Source organism: Syngnathus acus, chromosome 6, assembly GCF_901709675.1.
Source record: "Syngnathus acus chromosome 6, fSynAcu1.2, whole genome shotgun sequence".
NCBI classification, from domain to species: Eukaryota; Metazoa; Chordata; class Actinopteri; order Syngnathiformes; family Syngnathidae; genus Syngnathus; species Syngnathus acus.
Genome location: NC_051092.1, coordinates 12,300,751 through 12,317,896, shown reverse-complemented (window position 1 = coordinate 12,317,896; position 17,146 = coordinate 12,300,751). Strand labels below are relative to the sequence as shown.

The 17,146-nt window shown below is 40.6% G+C and overlaps 4 protein-coding genes and 1 long non-coding RNA gene across 9 annotated transcripts; 3 read left to right on the top strand and 2 right to left on the bottom strand.

The window, feature by feature from the left end:
- Positions 1-550: 550 nt before the first annotated feature.
- terb1 (telomere repeat binding bouquet formation protein 1) lies at positions 551-5,962 on the bottom strand. 4 transcript variants are annotated; one of them, XM_037253341.1, is made up of 17 exons: positions 5,776-5,958; positions 5,623-5,706; positions 5,111-5,221; positions 4,701-4,832; positions 4,416-4,547; positions 4,270-4,330; positions 4,088-4,185; positions 3,879-4,007; positions 3,648-3,800; positions 3,444-3,575; positions 3,238-3,363; positions 2,777-3,143; positions 2,418-2,482; positions 2,268-2,339; positions 1,908-2,159; positions 1,014-1,085; positions 551-887 (listed from the first exon to the last, which is right to left on the bottom strand). In XM_037253341.1, the coding sequence occupies exons 2-17, from the start codon at positions 5,702-5,704 to the stop codon at positions 880-882; spliced, it is 1,992 nt and encodes a 663-aa protein (XP_037109236.1). In that variant the 5' UTR covers positions 5,705-5,706; positions 5,776-5,958; the 3' UTR covers positions 551-879. The 4 variants fall into 4 exon arrangements, with proteins under 4 accessions (XP_037109236.1, XP_037109235.1, XP_037109234.1 ...); XM_037253340.1 differs by having other exon boundaries at positions 3,648-3,797; positions 5,623-5,962; XM_037253339.1 differs by having other exon boundaries at positions 5,623-5,959.
- A 226-nt stretch (positions 5,963-6,188) lies between these two features.
- Positions 6,189-11,080, top strand: pdp2 (putative pyruvate dehydrogenase phosphatase isoenzyme 2). Its single transcript, XM_037253348.1, has 8 exons — positions 6,189-6,577; positions 6,654-6,863; positions 7,131-7,250; positions 7,695-7,981; positions 8,103-8,208; positions 8,495-8,731; positions 9,332-9,631; positions 9,793-11,080. The coding sequence occupies exons 1-8, from the start codon at positions 6,503-6,505 to the stop codon at positions 10,051-10,053; spliced, it is 1,596 nt and encodes a 531-aa protein (XP_037109243.1). The 5' UTR covers positions 6,189-6,502; the 3' UTR covers positions 10,054-11,080.
- A 741-nt stretch (positions 11,081-11,821) lies between these two features.
- On the top strand, positions 11,822-13,772 carry si:dkey-30c15.13 (uncharacterized protein LOC558731 homolog). 2 transcript variants are annotated; one of them, XM_037253355.1, is made up of 7 exons: positions 11,822-11,926; positions 12,116-12,265; positions 12,519-12,629; positions 12,700-12,756; positions 13,135-13,245; positions 13,325-13,477; positions 13,547-13,772. In XM_037253355.1, exons 2-7 carry the CDS (start codon positions 12,116-12,118, stop codon positions 13,595-13,597), a joined length of 633 nt encoding a protein of 210 aa, XP_037109250.1. In that variant the 5' UTR covers positions 11,822-11,926; the 3' UTR covers positions 13,598-13,772. The 2 variants fall into 2 exon arrangements, with proteins under 2 accessions (XP_037109250.1, XP_037109251.1); XM_037253356.1 differs by having other exon boundaries at positions 11,837-11,926; positions 12,113-12,265.
- On the bottom strand, positions 11,910-13,414 carry LOC119123951. The gene is made up of 4 exons (XR_005098146.1): positions 13,302-13,414; positions 13,159-13,222; positions 12,073-12,276; positions 11,910-12,002 (listed from the first exon to the last, which is right to left on the bottom strand). It is a non-coding gene; the product is annotated as an uncharacterized LOC119123951 (long non-coding RNA).
- A 935-nt stretch (positions 13,773-14,707) lies between the features above and the next one.
- On the top strand, positions 14,708-17,081 carry LOC119123944 (snaclec bothroinsularin subunit beta-like). Its single transcript, XM_037253369.1, has 7 exons — positions 14,708-14,834; positions 14,994-15,056; positions 15,162-15,189; positions 15,295-15,380; positions 15,542-15,673; positions 16,121-16,232; positions 16,304-17,081. The coding sequence occupies exons 2-7, from the start codon at positions 14,994-14,996 to the stop codon at positions 16,372-16,374; spliced, it is 492 nt and encodes a 163-aa protein (XP_037109264.1). The 5' UTR covers positions 14,708-14,834; the 3' UTR covers positions 16,375-17,081.
- Positions 17,082-17,146: the final 65 nt, after the last annotated feature.

Below are 17,146 nucleotides of genomic sequence, written 5' to 3'. Positions count from 1 at the left end.
TTTATACATGTCATTTAAATTGCCTAATCTGCATCGATTGCATCTTTGTCATTCAGAAGACCCCTTCTTAAAATTGTTCCACTTGTGTAAAAAGGGCTGAGAGAACTATCTTTATTCAGAGCCTGCTGCAGGAAGGCTTGATTTAAACATCCTTCCTTCATATATCCTGTTGCAGCCAGTCAAACGGAAAATGACACGACAATTGCTGGGAGTGTCTCTCTCTCGCTCTCTCTCTGATTCAGCAATTTAATGTTGTTTTGACTTAAGGCTTGTCTCATCAGGCCTTAACAAAAAAACATGTATAAATTTACCTTAATGGTTGCGCAAAAAGTCCAAAGTCTGTTAGAATGAGAACAATTGCTGCTAGCTGTCACATACCAGCTATCTATTTCCAACTATATTTATCCCAGATTGGTCCCTAATTTCAATCTCTGAGCACAAATGGACAACTAACTATTGGACATGTATTGTATGTTTCATTCACACCTAGTTGAAAGTTAATCAGCCTAACATCCTTTTTTTCCAGAATGTGGGAGGAAACCACAGTACCTGGAGCCAACAGTAAGAATATACTTAAATGAGTAGCGAGCTGACAGCGACAATCAAAACTTTATGTTACATGGAACCAGACACGACAATGCTTAAACATATACCATTTGAATTAATAAATGCCAACAAATACACCATTAACGATTACAACACATGCTTAAGGGTTCATCTGAACTAGTTTGTACGTGCTGTCGAATAACTCAGCATACAAGAGCACATTTAAACTGCAGTGTTGAAGATTGTGTAGCAAAACAGTATAGGTCGAAAGTGATGAAAGGGTCAAGATATTTGGTCCAGGAGCTCTCACACAGTCAGCAGCATCCTGTGGCTTCACTTTTCTAGAGCGAGAAATAGGACAGTCTTAAACTTGATTTATAACACTGAAACGACACAATTCTCATTTCTTCCTCTCAAGTGGCACGATTAGATGTCAAATAGAGAGAAAACAAAACTGACATTCTTACCATTGTACAACTTTATAATTCTTTTAGGGAGTTTTTGCTGTGCTCCTTTATGGATGGGAGTCAGGATGACATCTGGATGGAGGAATAATTTTGATGTTGATAAATGATAAAAGAAAAAAATAGCATGACAAAACTGAAAGCGGTTACCACATTTGCCTTACAGTTAGGATATTTTGGCTTTGCATCTTAACTTTGTGGCGTTTGCATGTTGTCCTTATGTCATGTTATCCCAATAAAATGTTTGACACAGGCTGCAACGCCATTTCGGAAAAAAAAAAAGTGGGTGGGGCTTCCCAGACAACTACTATTCCAATATATTAGATTTGTTTTCTAGTTACACAAATACACAAATGAAATATTTAACAAATAAAATAGTAACGGTGAATATAGATCACAGGTGTCAAACTCAAGGCCCGGGGGCCAGATACGGCCCGCCACATCATTTTATGTGGCCCGCGAAGACAAATTGTGCATCAAATTCGTGTCATTACTAGAATTGCAAATTATCTTCACTTTTAATCATATCTTTTTTTTTTAATATTTGACCAGTTCTTACTCGTCTGATTTGAAAACAAGTTATTTGTCAGTTTGTTTTGTAGCTTTTACTGTATATTATATGAAGTGTTCATACATTTATTTGGGTTGACAGTCATAATGGCCCTCCGAAAGAAGCTATGACTACAATGCGGCCCGCGAAAAAAACTAGTTTGACACCCCTGATATAGATGGTTTTATTTCAGTCGCAAAAAGTGGTTTGCTCCACTTTCAACTCCATGCCAAGGTCCGATTAGTGAGCATGTCACAACAAACTTCAAGTAAACACTGCACACATTTCTTTTTTTTTTTTAAATTAAGGGCAGTTTTGGACACCCGAGGAGTTGAGGAAAGACTTACTTTTTAAATTCAAACACGGAATCCTGGGTCTTGCGAGGGTTCTCTGAGGCGTTCTCACCGAGTCCCTCTCAGGTTCCTTGTTGGTCGGGTCCACCACTACGTTCTCTCCCTTCAACAGAGAGCGGCGGTGGGGAGCCTTGAAGCGCTCTGTCGCCTCGAGAAGGACCTTGTGGATTTCGCACATCTGACGACAGGATTCCAGGACGTATGCAAAAGTGCGACTGGTCACTCTCTCGAAAGGTATTACGCAAACTGAGGGGGTGAAACAAAGTCAGTAAAACAAGAAGGGAAATTATGATCTTGTTTATTATGAAGATAACACATCAATGGTTTTGTGGCACACGCTGTTTGTTTTCTTACCTGCGCATCTTTCATTGTTGCGGGATTCTTCCTTTTGTCTTCTCTCCTTAAATATGTCGCTGTCCTGCAACTCTGAACAACGCAACATTTAAAAACATGAAAAATGGTGTAGATACTTGAGACATATGTATTTAATTCTCTATGGCTTACTTTTTGCATCACTGAATTTAATAACTCTGGGTACTAGATCTTGCTCTGGAGAGTTCAATGGCGGCCTTATAAAAAACAAAGACATTAAATAACTGAAGAAAATGAGAATTCTTCATTTTGTATTGGATATACCTGGATTGTGCAAGTATATCTAATTGAGGTGTGAATTACAGGGAGTCATCGATTTAGAATTAGAACAATCTTCATCTAGGCGACGTATCTTATTATGTTTTCATATACGTAAATATAACATCACTACAGTATCAGTAATTATGACAGTGTGCAGCAGATTCAGACACACACATTTGGAATTTTGTCATGATCAGAGGACTCCCTGTCAAATGCAAGACATCCCCCACCTGTCTTTTGCATGTGTATCTCGGCCATCCTCTCGCGGCTGTCCTTGGAACTGGTTGAGGAATCCAGTACCATTACATAATGAACATGACACATTTCGCCTGCTGCTTTCCGCCCTATCTTTCCCAGCACATGGTTTTGCACTCTTGACGCATCTGCCTCCTGCTTCTTTTTTCTCCGTCGTGTTCGCTACCTTAGAGGAACCTAGCATTTTAAGGACACTAAGAGTCTTGGGGTTGAGTGACTGGCAACCTTCTTGCAACAGCTGTGAGGTTGCAGGAAAAGAAACTGGACCAGACTCTTCAGCGGCTTCTGTGTCAAGCTTCTCATCTTCCTCTTGCTTTGGACCAGGGATTCCCAATGATGTAACTTCATAGACAGACAAACAGATTCCACAAATCAACAACCAATTCTTTTGTTAAGATCTCGTTTGATGAAGCTGTTTTCATGCCACAGGACTTACTAGCCTGTTTGCAGGTCTGCAATATGAACGTTGCAAACTTCCGGACCTCCTTGTCTGCATCTTCAGCGAGCAGCGTGATGATGAGCGGAAGGCCTCCACACTGCACCAGTTGGGACTGGTGTTCCTCTGTAGACATGCGAAGAAAACAGGCTACTCCATCATGTTTTACCAAACTCCATTGTTTCCACGTCCACTTAAGTTCTCACCAGAGGCTTCAGTGAAATGGCCCAGCAAAATGACCACTGCCAGTCTGTCCTCACAGTTGAGGTGTGGGCAAGTCAGCAGGGTAACAAGATGAACCACGACACTATAGCAGGCCAAACCTGCAGACAGGTTTGCTGCATGGGAATAAGAAGCAAATGAAATGTTATTATCAATGGCAAAATGCTATTAGGTAGGTTCATCCTCACCGTTGTTATCGATACAAGCAGACACAGTCTTGATTATGATTATTAGAAGCTGGTGAGATGACAGGTTTGTGTCAGATTCAGACGCCAGACGGATTAGCATGGAAATAAGGATTTCTAAGAGCCCGGTGGCAGCAAAGTTCCTTTGAACGCCTTCTGGAAACATTATTCGCGTACATGTTGGATAACATACGGTGGTTTAATTTGACAGCTTAGATTGGTGACGTGATTTACCGTTGTTGGAAACTGTCATCGCTATGAAGAAGCAAAGGTATCGAAACACCTCGAAGCCAGGCAACGGAATCTGCCGAAGCCACATTTTTATTTGGGGAAAGGATGACACACAGACTTGTTGAGCCTCCTCTGGAAAACATAAAGTTGGCAGAACTCTTCAATCAAACGTCATGGCAATAATTAGCAATGGCAATAATTTCATTGGATACCATTTTGAGGGTTATTGACACACCCACAGAGAGCATTTGACACTAATACCCATAGACAAGCGTGATCAGGGTCGGCGGTAGATTCAGGGAACATGTTCCTAAAGTGATACACACACAAACATTTACGTAAAAAATGTTGCTTGATTTCTGTGCAAGTACAACACTGATTCATTTGCACTGACCTGAAGAGGTTCAGCAGAGTATCTATGCAGCCAGTGGTCTGGGCTAAAGTCTGCCCTGCCTCTGGAAATAGAATAGTTTTGATGAGGTTTAGTCGACATTTATGTATTTCCTTTTTTCTAAATTGTGTGAGCAGCTTTGGTCTTACTGTTGTTGGCTACCAACACGGACAGTAAATAGACGGAGACACTCTTCTCCTTGAGTGAGGTATTTTTTTCCTTCATATATGCGCAGAGGTCCAGAAACATCTCCCTTTGGCACAGATTATTCTTGCAGTACACTTCAAGGGGCGAAACACATGAATGGGATTTGTACTGTATGTTGTTCAATCGTATTTCTGTTGTTTCATCTTAGTGGATGCAGTGAGCATCTTCATACAACACCATCTAATTAAAATTATGCCACTGTAAATTATTGAGCACTTAGTACGTACCATTGGCTTCTGCTAATGTGCTGAGTGTAAAGAGCGCAGTCTGCTTCACATTTGGATGAACCACATCGGATTTGAAGAGATTGCACACAAACATCACTCCTCCCATTTCTCTCAGCAAGTCCACATTGTGCTCTGAAATCATACATGCTCAATGTGAAACACTAACTAAGAAGGAATGTGGCAACAGGAGTTTTTTTAACAACGGGAATGACCATAGTCATTTAAACATAAATAATGTAAACCAAGCCACATTGTAGAAGATAAAACCAACTAAACTGATAAAACAACAAATAAGAGCAGACTTTTTGTATGTTTCATGATTTGTCAGGTTTAACCAAGAATGATTTATTGCCTCACCTCAAAAGCAGGGAAAAGTATTTGTAAATTATCACATGATGGTTAATTGTTACCTTTTTTCTCACATATGGAGTTGATAGAGACAAGGGCTGTCTTTTGCTGTTCTGGACAGTCCATCTGGAACTTGACACATTCCAGCAGCAAACGGAGATCTGTCTTGGTAGCTGACATCACAACCACGAAACAACATAACAGCCTCTGTTAATGATTCCCAACCTAATTGTGCCCTGAGGGATCATCGGTGTGCTGAGCATGTCCAAAGTATATACATATATGTGTTTATCCATGGCAGTGTCCGAGTGACAGACAGGAAATATTTTAGTAATCCCTCGCTATAACAGAGTTTTCACAGCCTTGCTGCTTCACGGAATTTTTTTTCACAGTGCATTGTGTTATGGTTTCAGAACAAAAAGACAATACAGAGCCGGTCAGGCCACAGCGGCACAGTCAGAGGCGCAGTGAAATAGGCATGAGTCACAATTTGCGGATTTCACTTATCGCGGGTGGTTTTTGGAACCAATTATCCGCGATAAACGAGGGATTACTGTGTATATGTATAACTCACTGTTACGGCTGCTGGTGTAAATCACTGCATCATCTGTGTTCTTCTGAGCTGTTTCTGTGGTTTCAACTCCTAAGTGATGCATTACTTGCCAAGACATGAAGTAAATTAATATATTTACCATCGCAACATCACAAATGCTCACCTTTACCTTACCTTAGTCTAGTTTAAAGGTATACGTTACTTGTGTGTGATATGGACTAGAAATTTAATCAAAATGTTTACCGCGACTGTATAAGTGTTGTTGTTTTTTTGTGGGCGAGTAATTAACGTTAAACTAATGATTTGGGACTCCACTTCCTTCACCTAGCTGCACACACGCAAATAAAATAAAAAATGGCGTCCGAGGACCTTTTTTTTTTTTTTTTTAATTAATTTATCTTCATTTAATCCACGGTGATTACCCAATCATCCACTTATTAATTGTGCTATTTTCATACAGTCAATTCAGATGTACATATTTAGAATTTGAACTAGTTCTTCATATTACAAAATTCAACAATTTCCGCCCGGAACATACGTCATCTGTGACGATTATTTTACGTCATAGTCACGTGCCTTAGCTGTTCTTGACATCCCTCTGTTCACGACTTTACTAAACCCCCTTGTGTGTGTTTTAATACGTGACAACTTATTTATTTGCGCCGTATTTTATAATTCATATAACGACGCTCTGGTTTGAGTTTTAAATAATACAAAAGTCGTGATTACGCTGAACTAGCACGCGACGCTAACGTTAGCCCGTGTAACCTGTATAGATAACAAAACAAATATGATTTCACCTTTCGGCTAATTTCGTTGCGCGTACCTAACGCTCCCCTTTTGCTATCTATACGCAGGCAAACTATTGGTTAAGTTAACAATTGCTTTAACGTTATAAGAAATGTTGAGGCGTTCGTACGCCAGCATCATTGAACGAGCGTCAAGAAGAGGCAGCGACATCCCAAATGCACTACAGGTACTTATTTCGTCTTTTTGACTCAATACTCAATTGTTCATTTTAACGAGGGATGTTTTGGGGGGTGTCTCCTCAGTATCGCCCTCCCGCAGTGTTCCCCAAGCAAGCACACCAGCATCGTCACTCTTCGTCCTGCTGGAATCTGTCGATCAGAAGAAGTGAGCACAAGTTGTGCACATGTGTTCCGTTGACTACTCAAAGTGGACGTCAGCTGTCAACACATCAGGATTTTGACTTTCAGCCCAGTCGAATGCAGATCGACAGTATACTTCGAGCAAATGAGCAGGTAACACTGTAGATACACTGGGGATCAACTCTGCTGTCACCTTGACTCCCAGATACTGCACAACTTACTGATTTGTCTAATTGACATGACATGGTTTTTTTGTTTTTGTTCATTTATCGCCTAGAAAGCTTGTTTTTAAATTCAAATATTTCTTTTAATTGCAATGAATCGGTTAGCAGAGACTGTTTTGATGCATTCGATAATGTTGAGGAAAAAGTACTGTGAATTGGTGAATTTCCATTCCAGCTTTTTTCACCTGTGTTGCAGAGTGTGATTGTGCCAGAGTTTGATGTCCGAGGGCTCAGCCTTGTGCGAAGGTTTGAGAGCAACTATTTAGCCGCCAATACGCCTAATGAAGACCGCCGCAGCGCAGCCACCTGTTTGCAGGTATTTTATTTCCGTGCCACTTTGAATTCCTGTTGTCTTATTAAATGGTGGACACCTCTCCAACAGTGCGACTTATCTGTAGATTGTAGTTTGACACGTGAGGATATTCTTGGTCTGGGTCAAAATTGACCCGGACCATACCATGTCTAAAGGTTAATTCAGTGGCTCGGTCAAACTCTGTGTTGATCCAACCTTTAAGGGTTTGCTATCAAAAACATTAAGCAAGTTTAAACTTTACAATTGTCTGCCTGACCTTTTTCGTTTTGAGAGGTAGGGAAAAAATTAACACACCTAACTACAGGATTTTCACTTGGGCTAATTCCATAGAAACATAAGAGTCATTGCTAACTTTGATCCAAACAGAGTGAAATAGCTGAGATATGTCTAGATTGTCTTCATTTGTGCACCTCGCTTAAGTTGTAAGGAGGGAATGCCTCTCCCTAGGCAAAGGGCACACTCTTTGGCATCTTCGATGGCCATGGTGGCTGGGCTTGCGCGCAGGCGGTCAGTGAGCGCCTTCTGTACTACATCACCATCGCCATGATGCCCAAGGGCAGTCTGGAGGAGCTGGAGACGTGCATGGAACGCGGCAGGCCCGTCCCGCCCGTCTTGCGCTGGTATAAGCACCACACCGACTTTAATTACCGCGACTCGGCTTCACTCTACATCCACCACCTCCGAGTCTTCTGGCAGGAGCTTCTGGACAGCCACGAACATGAGGAAGGCATGTGGTATGTGCTCAATGTCTCCTTAACACAAATACTAGATTACAAACCTTAATTGATTGAGAGAGAGTTACAGTAGATACAGATATGACATCCAGACAGGAGGTATTGTCTTTTTTGCCCCCAGCCCTTCAGATGCCATGCATTATGCCTTCAAGCGTCTGGATGCCGACATCTCCTTAGAGGCTCAAGTTCCTCTGTCCAATGACTTGATGAAAAGCACTGCCATCCAGGTAGCGTCCTAATATTTATAGGTTTGGTCACAGTATGGCCCATGGCTGACATAGTGGGCAGCCTGCGCCACTCTTTTTTTTAAATACCTTCTGGTATTTACATTTTCAAGACTTGTAAATCTGGTTGCATTCATTTTGCAGTTTTTTTCCCCTTAAATTGATCATTTTTCACGTATATTTCATTGTATATTTTTGAACACATCATAACAGAAAACCTAATTAAGTCTATGCACTGTAAAAATGAATGTGACACCATTGTGCTGGGCTAATGTATGATTGCTTCCAGGTTGCCTTCGCCGGGTCTACAGCCTGTGTTGCTCACGTCGGCCCGAAGGGCATCCATGTGGCGAACGCTGGCGACTGCAGAGCAGTGTTGGGCGTTCAGGAAGCCGACGGCACATGGACCGCTGTGCCTCTTTCTCAGGACCACAATTGCCAGAATCAGGCTGAGCTAGAGCGCATCAGGGCCCAACACCCACCCTCAGAAAGGCAGACTGTGGTCACGGATGACAGAATTTTAGGGGTGAGTGATGATTTTTGGGAGGGGGGTACTTCCAGAGTTGCTTGTGCTTAAAAAACTGCCATCGTTTTGAGTAACCCAATCGCCATTTTCTTCATTAAGAAATGGAAAAAACAAATAGAGTACAATATAAATATTTTGAGCTTTGCATACATTAATTTACTACTATTATTTTGAGCACACTTTTAGTTTACCAAAGCATAGTCAATGTTGCCAAATTAGCAATTGGGTAAAGTGCACTCGGTCCATCACTTGTGCCATTGCTATTTTGCAATTTTTTATGGTTTCACATTCTTGAACATAGCATGGTGGAAAGCAGATATGATGTCCATTTTTTCCATTTCAAAAGCAGTCTTTAATGAGTTAAAAACTTTTTCCCTCTGAGTGATGTGTGCTTCTAAGTCAGAAAGATTTTTGAAGAGATTTTCTTCCCTTTGGTATCAAACCTAACAGCAGAAAAGTAAAAGCTTGTTTGGTGAAGGAGAAAAATAACTAAAACTGGTAATCTGACTTTTCTGAATAAAATAATTTGGCACCATTTTAACGTCATATCCAGCTTTGAATAAAATTGCATCTTTTTTTGGGGGGGGGGTGCATCATCAGGTTTTGATGCCCTCGCGAGCATTTGGGGATGTGAGGTTCAAGTGGAGCCATGAGTTGCAACGGAGCATCCTAGCTAGCCTGGAGTCCGACGTCCACCCCGACTCGCTCAACCTCTACCACTACACGCTGCCCAACTACCTGACGCCACCGTACCTCGACGCGACTCCGGAGGTGACATACCACAAAGTGAGGCCACAGGACCGCTTCCTGATCCTGGCCACCGATGGCCTGTGGGACGAGCTGAGGAGCCAGGACGCTGTGCGGCTGGTTGGCGAGCACCTGAGCGGCCTTCACCTGCAGGTGTGCATGGTCACAAGATGGATGCCTTTAGATAAGCTTTTCCAGCCGCCGATATAAACAACCAACAAAGATTCTAATGTTCTAAAATCAAGCATATTAATCAGTGATGCCTCCATTGTTTGAACAACAAAACACAAACCTCCCTAAATGTCATCCCCCAGTCTCCCATCTCTCAGTCGGAACGTCAGCTGAAGTTGGGCCAGCTGCATCAGCTCCTTCTCAAGCGCCAGGCCCGCGCCTCACCCGCCTCTGACGCTAACGCCGCCACGCACCTCATCCGGCACGCCCTGGGCACCGGTGAGTACGGCGAGCTGTGCCACGAGAAGCTGGCGTCCATGCTGGCCCTGCCGCAGGACCTGGCTCGCATGTACCGTGACGACATCACGGCCATTGTGGTGTATCTGAACACGCAGATTGATTGATGGGTGGCGTGATGTTTTCAACAGAAGGACACTTGAATTCTAAGACTGGTCTAATCAAATTGTATTAATTTATCTTTTGTCTTCATTTTGGAGCGCATCTTTCATTTTTAGATGAGATGTTTTTTGGTCCAATCAGATTTCAGCCTATGGGTCATTCAAGAGTTGGCAAAAACAATTAAAATAGCATTTCTATAAAGTTATTATTTAAAATATATATATTTTAAAAAAGACCATTCATTCAATATTTTTCTTCCTCAAGAAAATGTATCTAGCTCAACCATCAACAGTGCATTTTTTTTAGTGAGATATTTAATTTGTCATATACTGTGTTTAGCACAGCGCTTTGAGATACGTAAGCCACAGAAACACATTAAAAAATATTTCTGAATAAATCCTTTTCAATTAAAGTTCCATTTATTTTACTACAATTTTAATTTTATTGTTACTGTACATAGTAGCAGGATTGCAAGGGTTACAAATTGCTGCTGTTTTGCTCAAGATGAAATGCTGCCTGATATGCTAACTAGTCAAGCACAAACTTAGCTACGTCATAAAAAAACAAAAGATAAATACAGTATGTAAGTTTCTGATTATATGAGTAACAGGGTTGTGTTTCTTTGACACACTCTGTTAGGGCTGAAAATATTCAACAGACAATCAAAATCAAAGGCTAGCCTATGTGATTAAGTCGTTTCATGTGGCTCACTTGTTTACGCTTTATTTAAATTGCCAGAAAGGTTCGAGTTAATGGGATTGAGTGTTCAAATACGTTGAGACACAATGCCAGATCTTAATGTTTAAATGTATGTATGTGATAAAGCAAAAATATTTTAATATTTTCATATCGATTTAATTCATGCATTTAATATTGAAGACCCTGGGACCAAATGCACAAACTGCTACTGGTATTGATACTTGACAGGCTTTATGTTTCAGAATGTATCATATCAGGTCAAGCTCAGATAATGTGAAGAAGTGGCCAGATTACATTTTACAAATGGACATTAAATGATTTTTTTCTACTGTAGCTATATGGGGCTTTTTTATTTGCAGCGTGTCACATGTTGAGAACAATGCGCACAATGATAGTTTTGATTGCCTGTTTTTCTTCCATCGTGAATCTCATTTCTATGATGGCAAAACTGTGACTCAGTCGACAATCCATGTTTTACACTTGAATGTAAATATTCTCTCCTCTGTGTCACTGTATAATTTGACTTTACAGTCATTGAAGGGAAGAATAAAAGATGTATATGATGTAAAGATGTGTTGTGTGCTGGTCTGTTGACGGTTTCTTAAAAATGTGGTCACTTTTTATTTGTGAATTCTGAAGAGGCTTTAGATTCCCTCCGGAGCAGAAGTTCACTCCCACTGTGTCTGGTCTGTGAACGAACGACATCCGCGCAAAGCCACCACGAGAGGGATTGTCACATTTTGTGAAGCAGTGATGTCACTCAAATATAAAGAGGTTATCCACTATGAAAATATAAAGCACAACTACTCAGTGGAAAGAAAAAAAACCTGAGAGGATACAGCATTTGCAGAAATGTCAACACTTAATGGCAAACAATACAGAAAGCAAAAGCTCAAGCATCATAAAACATCCAAGGACATTAACCATCTAAAATAAGTAACAATAAAAAATAGTCACATTACTAAAAATATCCATGCATATTTTTCCAGGCCACTGAGGTTTTACCTTTAAAAAGACATAGAATATAAAGTGAAAGTAAAAAAAAACCAGTGGAATCATTTCCTCTTGGGTGGACTTTAACCTTGCTTACCTTAACCTGCTGAGAAGTGAACTTTGAACTTGGGCCTGCTTCGCAGTCTTGAGAAGCAACCGAGTGAGTCTTCACATTTCTTATTGAAGGTATGCATTCAGCAGAATGAAAATCTTTTAAGTTACTTTCGGATTGCAAACCGTGAGTGGCTGCGGCTGACCTGAACTGAAAACAATGGCAAAAACGCTTCAATGCTTGAGCTTCTGCCACTTGGAAGTTGTGTTGAAAAGCTTACCATGCTGCAGACATGGTCTTGACGTTTCTGGTCTGCATAGCAGATGAGTGAGAACATGTTCCAAGAGGGTCTGTACCAGGTGTTCTTCAAAGAGCGCCCACAGACGAGGCTCACTGAGCAGCAGAACCTGCACCACGCCAGGATTCATCGTTGGTTCTCTTCAGTGGTCAACACCAGGCTGCTGGTCAGCGGGGTGAGTCGCTCCTGATTTGTGGTGCAACAAATCAAAACAAATACGATGATACGATTAAAGAAAAAAAATATTTCTCATTCTCGTACTACTGAGTGACTGTTTTGCTCACCACTTTCTTTAATCTACTTTTCATCACGTGATCATGTAAAAAAAGCAGTAGGGCACATCCCAGGCAGATGCATTTGATTTCCAAAATGCAACTTTTCGTTCAGTCTCTCCATTGTCCTACTGGACCACTGTTGTTTGCACATAGGTGGTGCAGTTCTTGAGCGGCGCCGTCTGCGTGTTGACCGCCGTGTGCCATGCATGCGTAAGCTACGACTGCTCCGTTGCCATGACGATGCCGGTGTGGTCCAGCATCCTTGTGAGTCAGCGTCAGATCATGCTAACCGTTTGACACACATGAACAATCTCGTTTGTTGCTGTTGTTACAGTTCATGGCTGCTGGATGTGTGGCAGTAGAAGTTCAGAGGAAGGCCAATAAACTCAAGGCAAGCGTTTGATTAAAACAATACGACCTCTATCATATCATAAACAACCCTGTGTTGATTCACGTGTTTAATTTGTTCCAAGCTCATAACTCAATTTACTTATTAATCGTATGAATTCAAATATTAAAGGAGTCGTGCACTTTAGCCATTTTCAACAGGAAAATGTTTAATATTGTATCTGGAATCAATTTGATAAGTTCATTATTTTTCATGTGTATTTAACGTGTTTTTTGCCACTTGCTGTTGACTGCAAATGACATCACGTGCTAAGTGCTCGGGTAGCGACCAATCACCTGGTTTCTGATGCTGGTCATGTCACATTTGCATCACCGAAAATGTTTTTTTCAATCTTTTCTATAATAACCTTGCTCTACACAGATCATTATCCTTTTGAGTGTTCACCTCCTCTGCTTGCTGATTGGTTCTAGCCTGCTGTTAGGGTACTGCATCTCGTCTCAGCGGCCACCTACGCTCAATACAAGAAAACAAGTGAGTCCCTAGATGTCTTGAGCTATGACTGTGCTGTACTGTAAAAGTCAACGTACTGTTCACTACTTCCTCTTCTCAGCTTGTCGGCTCATACCTGGCTAAGGGCAGTGCAGTAGCGTTCACTTTGCTGTGTCTGATACTGTCCCTCTATATCGTCTTGTTGTCGTGGAGAGGCCTCCAGCGCTACGGGAGTACGACAGCCCATGTTCGTGGGTATGACCGTGTCTCACAGGTCAGCTGTTTCCTTGTGTCACTTCTGGTCCAAGAAGCAAAATGTGACTCATCATTGTCTATACAACAGGAACCAGATGGAGACACTGGGCCTTTACTGGAGCTCGTGGACTCAGTGTGATGGTCGATCTGTTCGTCCGTCCGACCATCCATCCCATCTCAAGTTGTTGTCTTTGCACATTTTGTGTTTTTCAATAAGTCACTTTCTAACATTGTGCACATAATACAGTAATATCATAATTAAGTCGAATATAAAGAATTTAACAACCTGTGCATCATTGTAAAAAACAAACAAAAAACATCAGCATTTTGGGCTAAAAAATTGGATTAATCACAATTGTTTTTTTCCTCTTAGATTATGGTTGATAAAACAATTTAAAAGGATTTCAATTTTAATTTTATTTCATTTTATTTTGTATTTTTGCTGCTCTGGCCCTTATAATATATAAAAATCATTGAGGATTTTGTTAAAAAATCAACAACAATGCACCAAACACAACAATTGTAGAACAAACTGTTATATACGTACTTGTTTTTTGGTAAACTTTTTAGCTGCTTGCAAATCTCCTCCTTAATGCATAGGACCATACTCAAAAAACAAATGTTGACATCTTCCTGATAAACCAGTCTGAATACATACTTTAGAGCACAGGTGTCAAACTCAAGGCCCGGGGGCCAGATACGGCCCACCACATCATTTTATGTGGCCCGCAAAGACAAATTGTGCATCAACTTGTGTCAATACTAAAATTGCAAATTGTCTTCACTTTTAAAAAATAGAGATATTGATCAAGTTTTATTATCATGCATCTTTTTCAAATATCTGTTTTTACTCGTCTCTGATTTCCAAACTGTTGTTATTCATCAGTTTGTTGTGTAGCTTATACTGTATATCATAATGGCCCTCTGAAGGAAACTATGATTATGATGCGGCCCTCGACAAAAATGAGTTTGACACCCCTGCTTGAGTTACATATGTTACATATGTTTCCTCCGTGGATATTCCATTGTCATTTCAATTAAATATGGTGAGAGTAAAATGAAAAGTATACTGTTTTTTTGTTTTGTTTTTTAAACATTTCTGCCAAGTGTCGGAACTGCTATATGCCATAAATGTAACTTTAAAGTGGCCAAAACTTGTTTTTTTTTGCAGTGACTCACTTTAGTCCAAAACCTGTATTGCAAAGAAATAATAGCAGTGATGGAAAGTATTGTGCTTCATAGTTTGTCGACAAATTATACTTCTCTTGTGTCATGCGACTTTGACAACCTAAACATTCAACATTCCAATTCTGTCAAGTGAATATATATTACGCTGCTCGTTGTCTTTCTCAATCAGACGCATCTTGACTGCAAAGGTAACTTCGCACAATTTTCCATCCTGATTTTGAAACTCAATTCCATGTGGGGGGGTTTTCCCACTGTAATTCCTTCCCCCTCACCCACATGATAAGATTTAAATGTAATACTGATATTTTATGGTTAGAAACATGCCGTGTTTTTCTTTCATTGCGCAGATGGCCTTTTCTCTTCGCTTCTTGAGCCTCCTTTGTGTGATCTGCGGACTGCTGACTGGAGGCGTAAGTCCTAATCTAACACGCTGACTGAAATTAAACACGATGATGTATTTCTGTCGTCATTGTTCTGCAGTCTAATTCTAAAAATGTGCTTCTTATTTTTTACAGTCGTCTTTCATTCTATTCCATAAGCAAAGTAAGTAGTTACAGTATATAACTCAATGAACAATTTCTTAGTTTTGTTACATCTGATTTGACTGACATTTTTTATTTTCTTCCTGAATCGACAATTGTGTCGCAGTAAATAACTGTCCGCCACACTGGAGTCAGTTCAACTGTAACTGTTACATCTACCTAGATGAAGGAAGGACCTTTGACGATGCACAGGTATGGAAAGAAATCCTTCTACTGTAGTTCTTAACCAGTTTTCCGCTCTTACAATCAGAGAAGTCCTCGCCTGTTGATTCAACATTTTGGCTGAGAGTCAAATCTGCGTATCTGGCGGATCTAAATAAGTGAAATCAAATGTGTTTCTCTTTTTGTATCAGGAAGTCTGCACCATTCTCGGTGGGAATTTGGTTTCCATCCAGAATGACCTGGAAAATGTATTCGTTCAGGAACTGGCCATAGCGGGTGGTAATACTGACGTAGTCTGGATCGGACTCAGTGATACAGCGACGGTAAAATATTCATCAATACATTTCGGATTGAATCCCAGCACTTATGTTTGGCAGTGGCATTTTTGCCACATAGAAATGGAAGGTGTCCTTCAGAATCAATCTTGCCACCATGTTGTAGGAAAGAGTTGTTGAGGTGTGCCTCGTCCGCATTGCAAGGTTGGGACATTTGAAACTAGTAGAACACGTCCATCTAGGTTGACGTTACACGTCACACAAGCGGAATGAGCACTTCAGCTCAATTTTGTGAATAAACCCACTTTAAAGTAACTTATACAGACTTATTAACACTTCAGTCACCTGCAAACCCAAACTCCAAGTTGACTCATAATATTGTAGGATTCAAAGAACATAATCTAGATGGCGACCAACCAACAGCACATTCAATTCCAAGCAGTCGTAATCTTGACACTTAACTCATTCATATCATACTTGTGACTTGTTTTCCAGCCTGATACCTACGAATGGACTGATGGTTCAGACAATACTTTCCTTAACTTTGACACTACAAATAGCGAGCCAGACAGCAGCACTGGTGACTGCGTAGTGCTCGATGAGGATGGTAAGTAAACTCAGTGATCAAAGTTTGCCAAGAACATAATATTGCTATACTTAGACATTTATTTCTTTAAGATGGACTTTGGGCAACTGCGAGCTGCACGGATGTGGAGCCATACATTTGCATCAGACCGACACATGAATAGTCTCATGGAACGTAGCAAATGACAAACTGAACACTATCATCTCGGCCTCTACTCTACTACTTATTCAAGTTAAATGTTTACTATAAATGTTGCCTTTCATACTTAAGATTGTCTGTTCATCCAATCGCTCCCGCTGTGACACGCAATAAGACCAACAGATGGCGCCATTGCAACAGAGGCGTAAAAAGCTCATAGAAGTACAACGTATATGTACTATAGTATAGTATAGTATATGTACTATAGTATAATCTTTCTTTTACTTTTTTTGTGACGTTAGAATTCAATTTTATTTTGTCAAGTGCTTGCACACAACAGAATTATCTGGATGTATCATTGAGTAAATTCAACACCATTTTTTTGTGTGCGCCCACTAAGAAGAAAAATACGCAACTGATGACATCGTTCGGACACACCGTGGACGCCTCTTAAACACAAGATTTCACTTGAACCGTATGGCAATACCATATACACACAGACTCACACAAAACACACACTTAAACATGAGTGAATAAAAAATAAATAAATTCAAGGAGGCTACTTTCTCACGCCATGCGTGTCTAACTTTCCAGCTGGTGGCGGGAGCAACTGAGAACAGGAAGACAAAAATGGTAACCATTAGAACAGTGGTTCTTCACCTTGTTGGAGGTACCGAACCCCACCAGTTTTGTATGCGTATTTATTGAACCCCTCTTTGGTGAAAAATGAAATATTTTGTTTTTCAAATTCAAGACAATGTTTTCACTGGTGCACAAAATGAGCTGTGCTTGAATAT